We start from the raw sequence: 20,235 nt of genomic DNA, 5'->3' as shown, positions 1-20,235 counted from the left end.
GGAGAAAAGACAGTCTCTGCAATAAGTGGTGCTGGGAAAACTGGACAGCTACATGTAAAAGAATGAAATTAGAATACTCCCTAACACCATACACAAAAATAAACTCAAAATGGATTAGAGACCTAAATATAAGACTGGACACTATAAAACTCTTAGAAGAAAACATAGGAAGAACACTCTTTGACATAAATCACAGCAAGATCTTTTTTGATCCACCTCCTAGAGTAATGGAAATAAAAACAAAAATAAACAAATGGGACCTAATGAAACTTCAAAGCTCTTGCACAGCCAAGGAAACCATAAACAAGACGAAAAGACAACCCTCAGAATGGGAGAAAATATTTGCAAACGAATCAACGGACAAAGGATTAATCTCCAAAATATATAAACAGCTCATTCAGCTCAATATTAAAGAAACAAACACCCCAATCCAAAAATGGGCAGAAGACCTAAATAGACATTTCTCCAAAGAAGACATACAGACGGCCACGAAGCACATGAAAAGATGCTCAACATCACTAATTATTAGAGAAATGCAAATCAAAACTACAATGAGGTATCACCTCACTCCTGTTAGAATGGGCATCATCAGAAAATCTACAAACAACAAATGCTGGAGAGGGTGTGGAGAAAAGGGAACCCTCTTGCACTGTTGGTGGGAATGTAAATTGATACAGCCACTAGGAGAACAATATAGAGGTTCCTTAAAAAACTAAAAATAGAATTACCATATGACCCAGCAATCCCACTACTGAGCATATACCCAGAGAAAACTGTAATTCAAAAAGACACATGCACCCGAATGTTCATTGCAGCACTATTTACAATAGCCAGGTCATGGAAGCAACCTAAATGCCCATCAACAGACGAATGGATAAAGAAGTTGTGGTACATATATACAATGGAATATTACTCAGCCGTAAAAAGGAACGAAATTGAGTCATTTGTTGAGAAGTGGATGGATCTAGAGACTGTCATACAGAGTGAAGTAAGTCAGAAAGAGAAAAACAAATATCGTATTATTAATGCATGTATGTGGAACCTAGAAAAATGGTACAGATGAGCCGGTTTGCAGGGCAGAAGTTGAGACACAGATGTAGAGAATGGACATATGGACACCAAGGGGGGAAAACTGCGGTGGGGTGGGGATGGTGGTGTGCTGAATTGGGCGATTGGGATTGACATGTATACACTGATGTGTATAAAATTGATGCATAATAAGAACCTGCAGTATAAAACAAACAAACAAACAAAACAACTAATACTAAACTTTCATTGGGTTATTTGTATGGAAATATGTTAATATAAATGTTTCAGACATTACATGGAATTTCTAAAAATCTTATATTTGTATTTGTATGGAAATATGTATGGAAATATGTTAATATAAATGTTTCAGACATTACATGAAATTTCTAAAAATCTTATATGTTCTGGTATAATGTTATAAGTCATAATCCTAGTTATTACTTTAAAATGTATATCTCAGAAATAACTAATTTTCTTGTCAACTGCATTATTATGAACTTTCATCAAATCTTTAACTGTGGTCATTTTTAAGTCTTTTGTCATTTACAGACAGTTCTGGGTGTACTCTGATGCTTTTGCTAATATGTTCCTATAAAAGGGTTTCATCTTCAAGAAATTCATGGAAAAGACTCTGACAAGTACAGGTTTCTGGTAACTGACTGTACTGCTGAACTGAATGAATAAGCATTTTCAGAACTCTAATGAAAAACTGATAAACACAAAAAAGTGCTAACAAAAGATCAAGATGAAAAAAAAAATTTAATTACATGGGACTGAGTGAACTGATGCGGATGAGTATTATTTTTGTGACTTTCTGTCTGAATTAAAAAAAAAAAATCCCACAAGGACCCAGAGGCAAAGAATATACAAATCAATTTTCACTGCAAAGTAAAGGAGCTGTGACAGTGGAGGATTACTGGACTGAATGTCAATATTATGACATAGTATGAGTGTGTTTCAGGTTTGGTAATTGCAATCATTGTTGCTTTTGTTGTGGTCATTCATGTACAATGCTTCGTGCCAGTCTATTTATCTCTTGTAAAAATAAAATACAGTGTGTTTGTGTGAAAAAAAAAAGAAACAAAGAAAGCAATAGCAAAGATCAATAGAACTAAAAGTTGGTTCTTTGAGAAGATAAACAAAATTCATAAGGCATTAGCCAGACTCATCAAGAAAAAGAGGGAGAGGACTCAAATCAACAAAATTAGAAATGAAACAGGAGAAGTTACAACAGACACCGCAAAAATACAAAGCATCCTAAGAGACTACTACAAGCAACTCTATGCCAATAAAATGGACAACCTGGAAAAAATGGACAAATTCTTACAAACGTATAACCTTCCAAGACTGAACCAGGAAGAAACAGAAAATATGAAAAGACCAATCACAAGTAATGAAATTGAAACTGTGATTAAAAATCTTCCAACATACAAAAGTCCAGGACCAGATGGCTTCAGAGGTGAATTCTATCACACATTTAGAGAAGAGTTAACACCCATCCTTCTCAAACTCCTCCAAAAAATTGCAGAGGAAGGAACACTCCCAAACTCATTCTACGAGGTCACCATCACCCTGATACCAAAACCAGACAAAGATACTACAAAAAAAGAAAATTACAGACCAATATCACTGATGAATATAGATGCAAAAATCCTCAACAAAATACTAGCAAACAGAATCCAACAACACATTAAAAGGATCATACACCATGATCAAGTGGGATTGATCCCAGGGATGCAAGGATTCTTCAATATACGCAAATCAATCAATGTGATACACCATATTAATAAACTGAAGAAGAAAAACCACATGATCATCTCAATAGATGCAGAAAAAGCTTTTGACAAAATTCAACACTCATTTATGATAAAAACTCTCCAGAAAGTGGGCATAGAGGGAAACTACTTCAACATAATAAAGGCCATATACAACAAACCCACAGCAAACATCATTGTCAATGGTGAAAAACTGAAAGCATTTCCTCTAAGATCAGGAACAAGACAAGGATGTCCACTCTCACCACTATTATTCAACATAGTTTTGGAAGTCCTAGTCACGGCAATCAGAGAAGAAAAAGAAATAAAAGGAATGCAAATTGGAAAAGAAGTAAAACTGTCACTGTTTGCAGATGACATGATACTACACATAGAGAATCCTAAAGATGCCACCAGAAAACTACTAGAGCTAATCAATGAATTCGGTAAAGCTGCAGGATACAAAATTAATGCACATAAATCTCTTGCATTCCTATACACTAATGATGAAAAATCTGAAAGAGAAATTAAGGAAACACTCCCATTTACCACTGCAACAAAAAGAATAAAATACCTAGGAATAAACCTAGCTAGGGAGACAAAAGACCTGTATGCAGAAAACTATAAGACACTGATGAAAGAAATTAAACATGATACCAACAGACGGAGAGATATACCATGTTCCTGGATTGGAAGAATCAATATTGTGAAAATGACTACACTACCCAAAGCAATCTACAGATTCAATGCAATCCCTATCAAATTACGAATGGCATTTTTTTTTTTTTTTACAGAACTAGCACCAAAAATCTTAAAATTTGTATGGAGACACAAAAGACCCTAAATAGCCAAAGCAGTCTTGAGGGAAACAAACGGAGCTGGAGGAATCAGACTCCCTGACTTCAAACTATACTACAAAGTTACAGAAATCAAGACAATATGGTACTGGCACAAAAACAGAAATACAGCTTAATGGAACAGAATAGAAAGCCCAGAGATAAACCCACGCACCTATGGTCAATTAATCTATGACAAAGGAGGCAAGGATATAAAATGGAGAAAAGACAGTGTCTTAAACAAGTGGTGCTGGGAAAACTGGACAGCTCCATGTAAAAGAATGAAATTGGAACACTCCCTAACACCATACACAAAAATAAACTCAAAATTGATAAGAGACCTAAATGTAAGTCTGGGCACTATAAAACTCTTAGAGGAAAACATAGGAAGAACACTCTTTGACATAAGTCACAGCAAGGTCTTTTTTGATCCACCTCCTACAGTAATGGAAATAAAAACAAAAATAAACAAATGGGACCTAGTGAAACTTAAAAGCTTTCGCACAGCAAAGGAAACCATAAACAAGACGAAAAGACAACCCTCAGAAAGGGAGAAAATATTTGCAAACGAATCAATGGACAAAGGATTAATCTCCAAAATATATAAACAGCTCATGCAGCTCAATATTAAAAAAACAAACAACCCAATCCAAAAATGGGCAGAAGACCTAAATAGACATTTCTGCAAAGAAGACATATAGATGGCTAAGAGGTACATGAAAAGCTGCTCAACATCACTAATTGTTAGAGGAATGCAAATCAAAACTACAATGAGGTCTCACCTCACACTGGTTAGAATGGATATCATCAGAAAATCTACAAACAAAAAATGCTGGAGAGGGTGTGGAGAAAGGGAACCCTCTTGCACTGTTGGTGGGAATGTAAATTGATACAGCTACTATGGAGAACAGTACGGAGGTTCCTTAAAAAACTAAAAATAGAATTACCGTATGACCCAGCAATCCCACTACTGAGCATATACCCAGAGAAAACCATAATTCAAAAAGACACATGCACCCCAATGTTCATTGCAGCACCATTTACAATAGCCAGGTCATGGACGCAACCTAAATGCCCATTGACAGACGAATGGATAAAGAAGATGTGGTACAGGGCTTCCCTGGTGCCGCAGTGGTTGAGAATCTGCCTGCCAAAGCAGGGGACATGGGTTCGAGCCCTGGTCTGGGAGGATCCCACATGCCGCGGAGCAACTAGGCCCGTGAGCCACAACTACTGAGCCTGTGCGTCTGAAGCTTGTGCTCCGCAACATGAGAGGCCGCGACAGTGAGAGGCCCATGCACTGCGATGAAGAGTGGCCCCCGCCTGCTGCAACTAGAGAAAGCCCTCGCACAGAAACGAAGACCCAACACAGCCAAAAATAAATAAATAAATAAATAAATAAATAAAATTAAAAATGTAACCATCAAAAAAAAAAAGATGTGGTACATATATACAATGGAATATTACTCAGCCATAAAAAGGAACGAAATTGGGTCATTTGTAGAGATGTGGATGCACCTAGAGACTGTCATACAGAATGAAGCAAGTGAGAAAGAGAAAAACAAATATCGTATATTAACGCACATATGTGGAACCTAGAAAATGGTACAGATGAACCGGTTTGCAGAGCAGAAATTGAGACACAGATGTAGAGAACAAACGTATGGACACCAAGGGGGGAAAGGGGTGGGGGTGGGGGGTGGGGGTGGGATGAATTGGGAGATTGGGATTGACATGTATACACTGATGTGTATAAAACGGATGACTAATAAGAACCTGCTGTATAAAAAAATAAAATTAAAAAAAAAAAAGAAGTGGTAGCTACAATGCAGTCCCACTCTGTGAACTATTATTAAAAAAAAAAACACACACACACCTATTTTGAGAGGACAATTTTTCTTTTCTTTCTGGCTTTCCTGAGTTTTCCTTCTTTCCTAATGATGTTTTGAACCTGTCAGAACCAGTGATCCCACAAATCACAGATCAGTAGTGCCAGTGAAGGAGGTATCTGTCAACCTATCTTAGAAACTACTGTAAGAACTGCTCATTTATATTGCAGAGAGTCAATGAACAAATGTTTAAACATTTTCTTTTCCTTACTTGGTTTTCCTTTTGTGTATCATTCAATTTATCATGATCAAAGATTTTAGGAATTATTTTTGTAGGCAGAGCAGAATAGGATGATGTGAAAGATAAAGAAATGTGGTGTCTGGTTTGATGCTAGTCTTTAAAGAATATTACTAGCTGGTGCATGAGCATAATGGAGTAAGTTCCTCTTGCCATGTGGCTAATGCAAAATGGAAAGTCAAGGTATCTGCCAGTAAGAACTTCAGAACTAAATGAATTCAATGAGGTTTAGGTCAGCAACATTTGATCACAAACATGTCTAGTTCCTAAATGCAGGTCCGCTGTTACTGGCAGACTGGGAATTTCAGAATTACTTGAGGAACTTAAAACAAAACAAAAAAAGAGATCCCTAGGCCTCAGCCATTAGGGATTCTGATCCAGCAGATGTGGGGTGAGATCCAGGAATTTGCATTTCTAAAAAGTTCCCCAGGATTTCTGATACACAGCCTGACTGCAGGAGTTGGTACTAGAGTCCCAAACGTATAGATGACAATTTGTTGGTAAGGTAACAAGGTAGAGATATAAAATCATGAAATTTTAGCATTCGGAGGACTTTTAGAGAACACCAAGTTGAAACTACCCCCTTTATTTCCAGTCAGAAAGAGTCCTGACTAGTTCACAGACACACCAGTGATGGCTAGATCTCTTGCTTTCTGGCATTTCTATGATATTACACAGGCTGCCCTCTCTTACTCTTTAGTTAACTTATAAGTCTTTAAGTAAATATATTTTAATTTGTCTACAGGCACTAATTATTTTTCTACTTTGTTGTTCCCATTAGAGTGGACAAAGTTGGAACTGACTGGATGTTTACTTAAGTGTGCATTCTTGCCTACATGTCTCTTCACAGCTTCCTCAGATCCCAGAGACCGTAAAGGACAGAGACCACAGTTTTTAGATCATATCATGTCTCACAGAAGGAATGGTTGATATGACATGTGAAAGCAGGACCACTACCATGTGAAAGAATTACTAATAAAGCTCCTTTTCTTGGAGTCACTGAATCAGGTTAAAGCTTCCAGGTGACAGGATTCCACGAAAGAGAACTGAAAAGTTGCTTCAGGGACAAATGGAGGGAAAAAATAGTCAAACTCCTGCACAGGGTGTGAGCTAATCTCACAGCTGTCACTCTGATGTTAATTCCTGCCTACTATTTATAAACTAAGACTTAAGATAAAAGTACAAGATGACAAAATGTTCTAAACACAATTCAAAGTAAAAAGATCTAAATGCTAAAATGTGTCCAATAGGTAAAATTTTAAAGTTTATCTTTCTAAAGTAGGACCCGTGTACAAATACACACACACAGAAGATAAAAATGAAATAAAAGACATAAAAAATTTGAGTGAGTACAGAAAGATAGTGCTAAACTAAGATGTTATAAAAAGAAAAATTTGAATGGCTGAAGTGTAAAAAGTAAAGTAAAAGTCTAGGACTAACAGATAAAAAGTTGAAAGCAAACAACAACAAAACTCCCCCCAAACTCCCCATAACACATAAGTATGAGCTACGAAAAGAGCAAAAATTAAATTAAAAACCAGAAGAATTGAGAATATTAAAAATATCATTTTTATAAACAGATGAAGCTGCTCAAGTGTCTATCAACAGATGAATGGATAAACAAAATGTGGTATATACATATAATGGAATATTATTCAGCCACTAAAAGGAACAAACTTCCCAGATATGCTACAATATGAATGAACCTTCAAAACATTATGCTAAGTGAAATAAGCCAAACACAAAAGGATAAATATTATATAATTCCACTTACGTGAATTATCTAGAATAGGGAAATTCATAGAGACAGAAAGTAGATTAAAGGTTTCCAGGGGCTCAGGAAAGCAGCAGTGGAGAGTTCTTGCTTAATGGGTGTATTTTTTTCAGGTGAGGACAGGGTTTTGCAAATAGTGGTAACAGCTGTACAACACTGTGATGTAATTAATGCCACTGAATTATACACTTAAAAATGGTTAAAGTGGAAAATTTTGTTACATATATTTTACTACAATAAAAAATAAGCCAAAACAGTCTAAAAATATTAGTATGTAACAAAACACTTAAAACCAGAAATTAAGATATTAACATAACAAAATACGTTAAATATTGCAAGAATATCACCCTTAAACACAACTTAAGGAACCTAAGGAACATAGCAAGTATGAGGTAGGGGAGGGGTGTCAAAGAGCAGCATAAATAGCTTAATCTCAAATAATTAGGATGCACATATAATTTACTATCCTAACCAAGACACTTCTGGGAGGAAAGGGGACACTATTAATAATAACATAGGGAAAATATGTGTAGACTGAGACTGTCGGAGGCAACCCAGGATATGTCATTCTACATACAAGGGCAACAGGTCCTCAAGGTTGAGGCCATGCCCACGGCTTGGGGTCTGGCCAGAGTACAATGGTCTGAAAGCATCTTCCTGAAGAACACATGTGGTATAAAATGCAAATCGTTTTTTCATTTTTTTTTTTTTTTTTACAGAGAAGTAACACAATTACATGGTCTTTACTGAAGTTTCCTAATTTGGGATTCATAAAACAATCAGCATATTATTGGATTTTTATTAAGAGCTATTATGTTAGTCTAGGAATTTTAGAAAGCCAAATTATACTTTGAATTGCACTGGTAGGCACAATAAGGAGTTCTTAAGGTTAATCATTTTTTATAAATTTACATTTTTATATATTACATTAGAGCTCTATAAATATATATGTATATATTCTTTTATACTTATATATGACTACAGACAATTAAGCCTGAATATTTAAAAAATCAAACCAGAATTACTGAGAAAATGAGTAACTGATATCCAACCCATTCTTTATTTTTAAACTAAAATTAATCTTAAAGGCCTACACATAGGTTAACTTAAACAGTCCATACCTTACATGAGAAGTTCCGACTCGGGATGTTTCTTGCTAACTCTGATATCCTGGGTTTATTCTGCAGACACTTGGTTAGGTGATATTTTTTCAATTTTATTCTATTGTAATAATGATCAGCGAAGTTACAGTGATTCACGTGCTGTTTCTGCATGCATTTCCAAAGGTGAGGAATACTATACTTCAAAGCCTGGAGAAATAATTTGCTCTTCTGCTGCATGATATCAAAGTCCCTGGTTTATGCTCCCTTTGGGGCTGCCAGCACATGAATGATTTTCATAGGAATTATATAGTAGTGGGTTCTCAGAGCATCTAAGATCTGCAGTTCTTATCCCTCCCCTTTGGGGCCGTGTACCCCTCCGGTTACAAATAACCGCAGACAGCTGATAACTCAAAGTATCTGAAAACTTGTAAAAGTTAAAGTTTAATTCAAATCACACTTCTTGGCAGATGTGACATAAATATCTCATTTGTAAAGTCAATCCTGTCAGGCTCAAACTATGCAGCACTGATTCTGGTACACACATGGGCAAACTAAAACAAACAGAAAACAAAAAAACAAAATAAAAATTTGCAAATAAATACACAGACTTAATGGAGGCATCTCAGGAACTCTGAGGGCTTTTAAAGGCAAAACGGCTTTGATTTCACATAATTCAGAACTTATCTTTGGTTTGAATGTGGAGGATAAACTGGAAAAGTCCAATTACTTAATAAAGGTAGAGGAGAAGGGATTAGTATTTATTGAGTGTTTGCTTCGTGCCACATGCTTTTAAATACTTCATCTAATTTAAACTTCTTAGGGACCTGATAGAGTAGCTATTATGATGTTGGCCTTACAGGTGAGCAAACTGTGGCTCAGGAAGGTTTAAGCAACTACCCCAGGTCACCTGAACAGTAAGTAGTAGAGCAGTAAGTCTGTCTGGACATAACAACAACTGGACTTTCATGTCAAAAAGGTGTTTAGCTCTTTAGTTGAAAAAAACAAAAAGCACTTCAGGAGGCACACATGAAATGTGACGCCATCTGTTTTCTGTTGGGAAGCTGGTGCTTATTAACCTATCAAGGTAAGTAAGGCTAGTAAGTAGTTAAGTCAGAGAAACCTGGGTTCAGGTCTTCATTCCTGCACTTACCACCTGTGCTTAGTTTCATCACCTGAAAAACAGATTTAATGACCCCACTTACTCTATGAAGTAGCTGTTCTAAGAATGAGACAATTTATGTTAAAATCTTAATGAAGTGCCTGGCACGTAGTAACCACTCAATAGACGGTGGCTACTATTTTTAGGGCAGGAAAAATCTAGGTATGTTGCACACTGTTGAATGTCATCATGGAAGTCTTCCACAAATTGCTCCTCGGTATCAAAGGTATTATACAATACTGCGTCAGCTTTACCACAGCTCGGATCCGCTACGACGTCCCTGCCCCTCTTAACCTCTATGTCGCAGCAAAATAACGGGGGAGTGGGGATAGGGGATGTGCAGATGACACCAGCAAAAACAAACAAAGTAAAATAAGAGAAAATAAAATAAAGATCCTAAATCACTACATCCGTGCCCGCAGCCTCCATCCATCCATCTTTCACCCACAGGGAGAAGACAGTAGACAAGGCTAGGGATAGGGGTAGGGTAGACGAATGGGTGTTCCTGGGAGAACCTATTCGTTTTCCCTGTGCATCCGAGCGTGAGAGGGAGCGGTACCATGTGCCACGCAGTGAAGGGACATCGGTCAAAAAGCTAGGACCAAGGGACTGAGGGATGGTTGGGTGGGGGTGAGGACGGGGTGAAGGGAAGAGACTCCCAGCCTACGCCCCCCATACGTACGCAAATTGAAAGTCAGTCTGGCTCTAGACACCGAAACGAGTGAAGGCAGGCCGGAGAAACCGAAGCTCTCAGGAAGGAGCGCAGCTACCACCTCAGGCGCAGTCAGCCGAAGTCTGCGTTCTGCAGCTAGCAGAACGACAGCCTACCCAGAGCCGCCCGGAGCCGGTTTGCAGCACGCCGTCTACGTAACCCCCGTCTGGCACGAGCACTAAGTGGATTCCGCCATCTTTATTGTGGTCAGGAATGGTTTTTTTTTTTTTTTTTTTTTTTTTTCCTCCTGGGTTCATTAACGCTCAAAGATATAAGCCTTTTGGTTCTTTGCTAGTCTTCAGAGCTCGAGATGAAACAGGAGAGAAGGGAACCAAAGGGGGCGGTGTCGCACTAGGTCTGCCACAGTTCCGTCACCCTCTGGTCTGCCCTCACTCAAGATGGCCACAAGCAAAATGGTGCAGTGGCGAGAGCCGCGCTGCCCTGGTTGCTAAGGAGACGCGACTACCGGAAATGCGGAATTCGGGGAAAGAGCGCGCGCTAGGGCAGTGGGAGTGAGGCCTGGCGTCACAGATCCTGACAGGGAAGAAGTAGGCAGGTCCTGGCAGGGGGGAGCTGTGGCGGCGGTATCTCGGGTATAGCCAGCTCCAGCCGGATGGAGTCTCGAGTCGCGGACGCCGGGGCCGGCCAGGCTGAGCGCTCAGCGGGCGAGGGCCGGACAAGCAGCGGCGCCGCTCAGGGACCCGCAGTCTCGGCGCCCTTGGGTGCTGCCCGGTGGAAGCTCCTGCGGCAGGTAAGGTAGAGCCCTCTCGACTCACCTTTGCCTTTGGCCACTCCCCTCGCAAGCGACAGGCAGCTACTCTCCCCTTGGCAGCTCGGGGAGTTCCCTCACAGTTTTGCCGGGAGCCTCCTGAGAAGTGCCCCCTTGGTTCACCTAAAGTTCGCGCCAAAAGGAGGTGTCAGGTGGCATTGGGCAGGGAGGGGGCAGCCGAGGCTGAGCCCTGGGAAACTCAGATCGAAGGAGAAGATCCCTTTCTAGACATTAGTCTGCATCTGAGGGACTTTTCTCCTTGCTAGCCAGTAGGGTCGGTGGGACCGCTGCTCCCCAGTCCATACTGTTCTTCTTTCCTGCTTCTGTTTTACTTTCTTCCCCTGGTTTCTTCCCCTTGATTCTTTTTTTTCTTTTTAACTTTTTTTTAACATCTTTATTGGAGTATAATTGCTTTATAATGGTGTGTTAAACATTTATTTTTTATTATTATCTCATATACTTAAGTCTAGTTATTAGTAATAGTATTACAATAATGTTATAATAATAGCATCACTAAGAGTCAATTTGGTATCTTTGTACTAGTTGTAAAAATTAATTATTCTTAATCCTCAAACTATTATGTTTCTTGAATAAGGAAATTATTCTTCTCAGATAGTCAACTTGAAGAATTTATAATATGTCTTACATCTCAGCTATGATATTTTAAGGATTCCATAGTATTTGTAGATATACTGAACTACTAGCTAAATCCCTCTATCAGAAATCTTTGGTTTCAAGTAATAGGAATCACAGCTTAAACTGATTTCAGTATATTTAAGTTTTAAAGGGGTAGGAGGAGGCATGAAATACATTGATTTATAATACAACTACTTCCCCTTGCTTCTTAACTCCTAGCCTGGTTCTAGCTCCAAATCTGGCCCCTCTCTTGGGGATCAGCGTGGTTGACTGTGTTGGGACAGTGACGTTGCACGTGTTGCTTCGGTTTCTTCCGTGGAGCGGAGAGCGAAGGGAGTTGCAAGAGCTGCCCCCGCGGCCTCCCGCTTAGCTTTCACGTGAAAGTTACATGTTTATCGTACGGTTTGAAGCGATCAGAGAGATTCTCGGTGTCTAAGTATGTTGATTTGTTTACTGGCGGTTATCTTTTAGCACTTCAAAGTTGCCGCTGTTGCTGGTAACTTCAGTCGTGTGCAGGTTTGAAGATTTTCTGATTTGACGACACTGACGCTCTTTCCAAACTGCTTGAAGTGAAATCTGTTTATTGTTTACACCCCAGTGTTATGCTTCTGCCTGGGGTTTCCTGCTGAACGCTTTATTCAACAGAACATTTTCCATTTCTGACTTACATTTCGAGAAGAGTTTCCCAGCTATTGCCAGGTTACTTGAGATTGTGCTTTTAGTATTGTGGGGGTTACTTTGTTTGCAATTGTCTTGAGTCACCTTTTCATACAGTGGCCTTCCAGTGCTGTCATGACACAACTCAAAGATCATTTGTTTGCTGATGCATTGAAAGCCTTTGCAGAGCATTAATGATCTGGTTTTGCAATTAATGTTACAAATGGTATTATAGGATAATAAAATGCAAGTCCTCATAGATCATTATCTATAGGCAATTTCTATAGTGAACTAAACATCAGCTAAATTTAAAGTATCAGAATAGTAAATTAGGGCCTTAAAATGATCAATCAGATCTTATCGTGACGACTTCAGTGATTCCTAGTAAAAATTCTAGTTGACCATCACGTATATTCATTCTGAATTGCTGTCTACATTAGAATAAGGGTAAGTTTCAGCTATGGCTGCCATTTGAACTCCTCACATGCTTTGAAGTTTAATGTTTTGGTATACATGTGCCCTCTGCTTAGAGTCTTTCTACTTCTCTACTTGATGAATGACTGTTCATCCTTCAGACCTCTCTTTCAATCTCCTCTTACGTGAAGGCTCTGCTGACTCCTCTGGCTGAGTTAGACCTTTAGCTCACTATATGGGTGAACCTCATATCCCATTATTTTATGATCATTTGATCAGAGTCCAACTTTCTCACTAGAATAGGAGTTCTTCCTGGGAAAAGGTGATATTTTATTAATCTCCATCTTCTGCACAGGCTCTGGCTAGTTGATTTTTAGTAGATACTGTTACATGTTGTGGAAAGCCTGAGTAAGGACAGTCCTTAAGTGGCCCACAGCATCTCATCCTCAGTGTATTGTATCAGTAAGTAACAAATAACTACACCGTCACAACTGCATTCAACAGTGAGCATTTATTCTGTTTGTGGGCCACCTGGGAGTTGACTGACATAGACTGTGATCAGCTGAGTGGCTCTATGCTGCATGCTTGGTCCACATGCCTCTAATTCTGGGCTGACATGTTCTCATGGTGACGACAGAGGTATAAGAGAGCAAATGCAACCACTGAAACACATTTTAAGCACCTACTAATATCCTGTTGGCCAAAGTAAGATGCTTAGCCAAGCCTAAAGTTAGGGGGCAGAGAAGTATGTTTTTTTCTTTGAGGGAGCAGGGGAGAAAGTGAATATTTTTCTATAGTAATCGAATCTTCCATGTATTTTAAACATTTGCAGGCTCTTAGTAAATATGTTTTAAATGAATGGACCATTTGCATCTTGTTAGCATCCAACTGGAAAACTGAGGAATCTAAACAATGCTAGAGATACGCAATTCTTTTTCTCTCTCTTATGTGACATCTTCATGACATCTGCTATGTCTCCTTGTTTTCTCCCTCACAATTCTGTCTTTCCACTAGGGCTCCAGTGCTATCTCATGGCCCTTCACCTTGACTGTTCAATATTTTCTATGTTTTATAATTAACATTTTTGAGAGAAAACCTGGTTGACCTAGTTCATCATTTGATACTAGGTCACATTGCTCCTGGGTGGCCTCAGCCTGCAGTGGCTTGAAGCAGGATTTTGGTTCATGGCCAGAGATTGAGGTTGGGCCGTGGCAGTGAGAGTGCTGAATCTTAGCCACTAGACCACAAGGGACCAGTGGCCAGTGACAAGGTCCTGGCCCATCAGCTGTTGTAGAAGTGAATTTCCACATAGAGATGGAAAGTAGTGAAACAAGTGTTTATTAGGAGGAAAAGAGTACCTGTGGATAGACACATGGGCGAGCTCAGAGAGAGAGTTGTGTCCTCGTGGTAGTTTGAATCACTTTTATGGGGCATTTCTTCTGGGTTTCCTTTGGCCAATCATCTTGCTTTGCCTGGTTCTGAGTCCATATCGGTATATCTCAGGGTCCTCCCACGTGTGTGTGCGTGCATCTCTTAGCCAAGATGGATTCCAGAGAAGAGGCGTATGGGTAGAATGGCATCACTTACTATGAGGTAGCACCCCCTCCCTTTTTGACCTTCAGGGAGCCTTTCTGTGCGTGTGTAGTGGAGAAGGTCTCCTTGACTTCAAGAATGAGGAATATGTGGTCTTTTATCTCTTATCTGGGCAGGGCTTAGCTCTTCTCCCTCCTGCTATTTTGGAGTATCTGTCCACAGGGGATGAACTCCGGCTGCTCACCCTGGGGCCCATCTGTCTCCTGCCTCAACATGGTAAATTGCTGACTTTTGAGTCTAGTGCCCACTTTAATCACATGAGGTCTGAAAGTCTATGGATCAATATCAATAGAGGCTGTGGATATTCTGTAATATTTTTCTCTTTGTTGTGTCTCATTACCTGATGGCAAAGATAGCTGTTGGCAACTTCATCATCCACCCAGCTAGTGATCCAGAAGAAATAACCCTTTTCCCCAACACCCAAATCATCTCCTCCAAAGAACTCTAAGAGGCGAAGTTTGCACCAACTGCTGTGTCTAGGAGACTAGTGCACTTTGGCCTGGGTCATGAGCCCACCCTGTGGCAGGGAAAATAACAACCCTACCATTATTGCATAGAGAGAGGGAGGGGCATTTCCCAAGGGGAAGGGATGTAGAGCAGATGAAAAAGTAGCAAATGACCATTACATGCTTACACACATCTCACAACCACCTGCAGAATGAATAATGGGGCCTAGAGGTCTGAATACTTGGCTGAAGAATCCGATTAATGGAATATTTCACAGTACAATTTATTTTTATTTTTTTAATTTTAAAAAAATTTATTTTTTAAATTTTTTGGCTGTGCCTCGCGACGTATGGGATCTTAGTTCCCCAACCAGGGATCGAACCTGTGCCCCCTGCATTGGAAGCGCAGAGTCTTAACCACTGGACCGCCAGGGAATTCCCTCACAGTTCAATTTAAATTAAAGCAGGATGATATATGTTTGAGACTGTCAATGCAGAAAGAGACAGCATGATTTCTGGAATAGAATTTCATACAATTGATTTTAGTCCCAGATCTACCCTTAACTATTTGTATGATGGTGAGCACCCTCTTTGGACCTCAGTTTTCTCATTTGTAAATGAGAGAGTGGGACTAGATTTCTTTAAGACCTTCTTCCTAATAATTATTATTTCATTAGTTTTTGTAATATTTAATTCATGACAATACCAACAGGTGGTATAAAAAAGCTTGTGAAGAAGGACAGTTAACTTGGCAAGCAACTCAACAGGGAAGGGCAGGAATAGTGCACTGGCACTATTCAGTTCACATGGCCCAGTCTGAATATTTAATAGAGGGAATGGAGAGTGTCTGTTAATCCAGAGAGTCAGTTACTAGAGATGTACTGTATTTTGTGCTCTTTTTAGGCCTTCTGATTCTATTGTAGAAAATGACAGACACCAAGAGATCATGTCTTAAGAATGGTTGTGTGATGTGCTTGTAGATCTTGCGCTGAGGATTGTGGTTTAGATCCCTACATAAGTGAAGAATTAAGGGATGGACTCTTCATTGGTTTCTGTTGGCATCACTTGGATCACTTTCTGCAGCAGGGGCTGAGCAAGGTCATTCATGCTCTTTCACTCCTTTTTTTTTTTTGCATAGAGAATTATTTGTTGCCAACATTTTATACATCATTGCATTTATAAGGGTTTTTTCACATTGTTGAAGTTAAACTGACATTTCAATTGATTATAGACCTTTATATTGCTATAGTCACAGATAGCATAGATTTTTGTGTACTCTGCAGAACATACTTTAACCTTAAGCATCTACATGTAATGCTCATCCCTGACCCCCGCTGTTCAAACCTTGTTGACATATACGTCAGTGATTGGAGGAGGTTTTCTTTTTTATGTCTCTGATTTATTAAGATTAATAATTGGTTTCATTGCATTCCTTAAAAATATTTAGGATTGTGTTTTAGGTTAAAAAGGTGAATGTGAATGTTTTCTTGAATTAGAAGTATGTAGCTTATCAGTCTAAAAATATTCCACCAATAATTATTTTGAATGAAATGAACTTTTAACTGTGCAGTAAAGAAACTAAAATGTTTAGAAGGCTGTAGGTGGGAAAGCATTTCTCTTTTTTTTTTGAATTTTATGTTTTGTGTATTGGGTTGGTCAAAATGTTCGTTCAAGTTTTTCCATAAGATGTTACAAACAAAACCCAAAGGAACTCTTTGGCCAACCCAATATTTTCCACAATTTAAAAGATTTTAAAAGCAAAAACTTTCTAGAGCAGTGAGTTTTGAGTGGGGTTTGGAAATTTACATATTTTAACAATTGCGGCAGATAACATCTTTTCATGCTTATTTGCCATCTGTATATCACTTCAATGAAATGTCTCTTCATGTCTTTTGTCCATTTTCTTTTTTTTTAAAAGGTGAACATATATTTATATTTGTAAATGTAAAAGAGAGAAAAACTAACATAGTATTGACATTTTAAACATTTTATCAAGAAGGCACTTTTTTTTTATACAGCAGGCTCTTATTAGTCATCAATTTTATACACATCAGTGTATACATGTCAATCCCAATCACCCAATTCATCCCACCACCACCACCCGCCCCCCTGCCGCTTTCCCCCCTTGGTGTCCATACGTTTGTTCTCTACATCTGTGTCTCAATTTCTGCTCTGCGAACCGGCTCATCTGTACCAATTTTCTAGGTTCCACATATATGCGTTAATATACGATATTTGTTTTTCTCTTTCTGACTTACTTCACTCTGTATGACAGTCTCTAGATCCATCCACGTCTCAACAAGTGACCCAGTTCCGTTCCTTCTTATGGCTGAGTAATATTCCATTGTATATATGTACCACATCTTCTTTATCCATTCGCCCATCTGTCGATGGGCATTTAGGTTGCTTCCATGACCCGGCTATTGTAAATACTGCTGCAGTGAACATTGGGGTGCATGTGTCTTTTTGAATTATGGTTTTCTCTCGGTATATGCCCAGTAGTGGGATTGCTGGGTCATATGGTAATTCTATTTTTAGTTTTTTAAGGAACCTCCATACTGTTCTCCACAGTGGCTGTATCAATTTACATTCGCACCAACAGTGCAAGAGGGTTCCCTTTTCTCCACACCCTCTCCAACATTTGTTGTTTGTAGATTTTCTGATGATACCCATTCTAACCAGTGTGAGGTGATACCTCATTGTAGTTATGATTTGCATTTCTCTAATAATTAGTGATGTTGAGCAGCTTTTCATGTGCTTCTTGGCCATCTGTATGTCTTCTTTGGAGAAATGTCTATTTAGGTCCTCTGCCCATTTTTGGATTGGGTTGTTTGTTTTTTTAATATTGAGCTGCATGAACTGTTTATATATTTTGGAGATTAATCCTTTGTCCGTTGATTCGTTTGCAAATATTTTTTCCCATTCTGAGGGTTGTCTTTTCGTCTTGTTGATGGTTTCCTTTGCTGTGCAAAAGCTTTGAAGTTTCATTAGGTCCCATTTGTTTATTTTTGTTTTTATTTCCATTACTCTAGGAGGTGGATCAAAAAAGACCTTGCTGTGATTTATGTCAAAGAGTGTTCTTCCTATGTTTTCCTCTAAGAGTTTTATAGTGTCTGGTCTTACTTTTAGGTCTCTAATTCTTTTTGAGTTTATTTTTGTGTATGGTGTTAGGGAGTGTTCCAATTTCATTCTTTTACCTGTACCTGTGCAGTTTCCCCAGCACCACTTATTGAAGAGACTGTCTTTTCTCCATTGTATATCCTTGCCTGCTTTGTCATAGATTAGTTGACCAAAGGTGCGTGGGTTTATCTCTGGGCTTTCAGTCTTGTTCCATTCAGCTATGTTTCTGTTTTTGTGCCAGTACCATATTGTCTTGATTACTGTAGCTTTGTAGTATAGTTTGAAGTCAGGGAGTCTGATTCCTCCAGCTCCGTTTTTTTCCCTCAATACTGCTTTGCCTATTCGGGGTCTTTTTGTCTCCATACAAATTTTAAGATTTTTTGTTCTAGTTCCGTAAAAAATGCTGTTGGTAATTTGATAGGGATTGCATTGAATCTGTAGATTGCTTTGGGTAGTATAGTCATTTTCACAATATTGATTCTTCCAACCAAGACCATGGTATATCTCTCCATCTGTTGGTATCATGTTTAATTTCTTTCATCAGTGTCTTATAGTTTTCTGCATACAGGTCTTTTGTCTCCCTAGGTAGGTTTATTCCTAGGTATTTTATTCTTTTTGTTGCAATGGTAAATGGGAGTGTTTCCATAATTTCTCTTTCAGATATTTCATCATTAGTGTATAGGAATGCAAGAGATTTCTGTGCATTAATTTTGTATCCTGCAGCTTTACCGAATTCATTGATTAGCTCTAGTAGTTTTCTGGTGGCATCTTTAGGATTCTCTATGTATAGTATCATGTCATCTGCAAACGGTGACAGTTTTACTTCTTTTCCAATTTGCATTCCTTTTATTTCTTTTTCTTCTCTGATTGCCGTGGGTTGGACTTCCAAAACTATGTTGAATAATAGTGGTGAGAGTGGACATCCTTGTCTTGTTCCTGATCTTGGAGGAAATGCTTTCAGTTTTTCTCCATTGAGAATGATGTTTGCTGTGGGTTTGTCATATATGGCCTTTATTATGTTGAGGCAGTTTCCCTCTATGCCCACTTTCTGGAGAGTTTTTATCATAAATGAGTGTTGAATTTTGTCAAAAGCTTTTTCTGCATCTATTGTGATGATCATATGGTTTTTCTTCTTCAGTTTGTTAATGTGGTGTATCACATTGATTGATTTGTGTATGTTGAAGAATCCTTGCATCCCTGGGTTTAATCCCACTTTATCATGGTGTATGATCCTTTTAATATGTTGTTGGATTCTGTTTGCTAGTATTTTGTTGAGGATTTTTGCATCTATATTCATCAGTGATATTGGTCTGTAATTTTCTGTTTTTGTAGTATCTTTGTCTGGTTTTGGTATCAGGGTGATTGTGGCCTCGTAGAATGAGTTTGGGAGTGTTCCTTCCTCCGTAATTTTTTGGAGGAGTTTGAGAAGGATGAGTGTTAGCTCTTCTCTAAATGTTTGATAGAATTCACCTGTGAAGCCCTCTGGTCCTGGACTTTTGTTTGTTGGAAGATTTTTAATCACAGTTTCAATTTCATTACTTGTGATTGATGTTCATATTTTCTGTTTCTTCCTGGTTCAGTCTTGGAAGGTTATACGTTTGTAAGAATTTGTCCATTTTTTCCAGGTTGTCCATTTTATTGGCATAGAGTTGCTTGTAATAGTCTCTTAGGATGCTTTGTAGTTCTGCGGTGTCTGTTGTAACTTCTCCTTTTTCATTTCTAATTTTATTGATTTGAGTCCTCTCCCTCTTGATGAGTCTGGCTAATGCTTTATCAATTTTGTTTATCTTCTCAAAGAACCAGCTTTTAGTTTTATTGATCTTTGCTATTGCTTTCTTTTTTTCTATTTCATTTATTACCGCTCTGATCTTTATGATTTCTTTCCTTCTGCTAACTTTGGGTTTTGTTTGTTCTTCTTTCTGTAGTTCCTTTAGGTGTAAGGTTAGATTGTTTATTTGAGATGTTTGTTATGTCTTGAGGTAGGATTGTATTGCTGTAAACTTCCCTCTTAGAACTGCTTTTGCTGCATCCCATAGGTTTTGGATTGTCGTGTTTTCATTGTCATTTGTCTCTAGGTATTTTTTGATTTCCTCTTTGATTTCTTCA

At 38.6% G+C, this 20,235-nt stretch overlaps 2 protein-coding genes across 13 annotated transcripts in view; one reads left to right on the top strand and one right to left on the bottom strand.

Moving 5' to 3' along the window:
- The window catches only part of PREPL (prolyl endopeptidase like), a 59,106-nt gene extending 48,413 nt beyond the window's left edge, over window positions 1-10,693 (bottom strand). The window contains exons 1-2 of one of the 9 annotated variants that reach the window (XM_057557768.1): window positions 10,465-10,693; window positions 8,642-9,174 (exon numbers count right to left, since the gene is read on the bottom strand). In XM_057557768.1, the coding sequence (XP_057413751.1) occupies window positions 8,642-8,860 (219 nt within the window). In that variant the 5' untranslated portion in view covers window positions 8,861-9,174; window positions 10,465-10,693. The remainder of the gene's footprint in view (window positions 1-8,641; window positions 9,175-10,464) is intronic. The other 8 variants (XM_007190089.3, XM_057557770.1, XM_007190094.3 and 5 more) reach the window with 8 other exon arrangements.
- A 251-nt stretch (window positions 10,694-10,944) lies between these two features.
- Window positions 10,945-20,235, top strand: part of CAMKMT (calmodulin-lysine N-methyltransferase) — a 389,839-nt gene continuing 380,548 nt past the window's right edge. For all 4 annotated transcript variants that reach the window (XR_009009842.1, XM_007190086.2, XM_028168508.2 and 1 more), the window contains exon 1: window positions 10,945-11,245. Coding sequence is in view for 3 of the 4 variants with exons in the window: in XM_007190086.2 (XP_007190148.2) it covers window positions 11,108-11,245 (138 nt within the window). In the remaining variant the exon portion in view is untranslated. The remainder of the gene's footprint in view (window positions 11,246-20,235) is intronic.

The sequence above is a fragment of the Balaenoptera acutorostrata genome, chromosome 12 (genome assembly GCF_949987535.1).
Source record: "Balaenoptera acutorostrata chromosome 12, mBalAcu1.1, whole genome shotgun sequence".
In the NCBI taxonomy this organism is placed as follows: Eukaryota; Metazoa; Chordata; class Mammalia; order Artiodactyla; family Balaenopteridae; genus Balaenoptera; species Balaenoptera acutorostrata.
The sequence above is the reverse complement of the archived record's forward strand: the minus strand, read 5'-3'. Positions and strand labels throughout refer to the sequence as shown.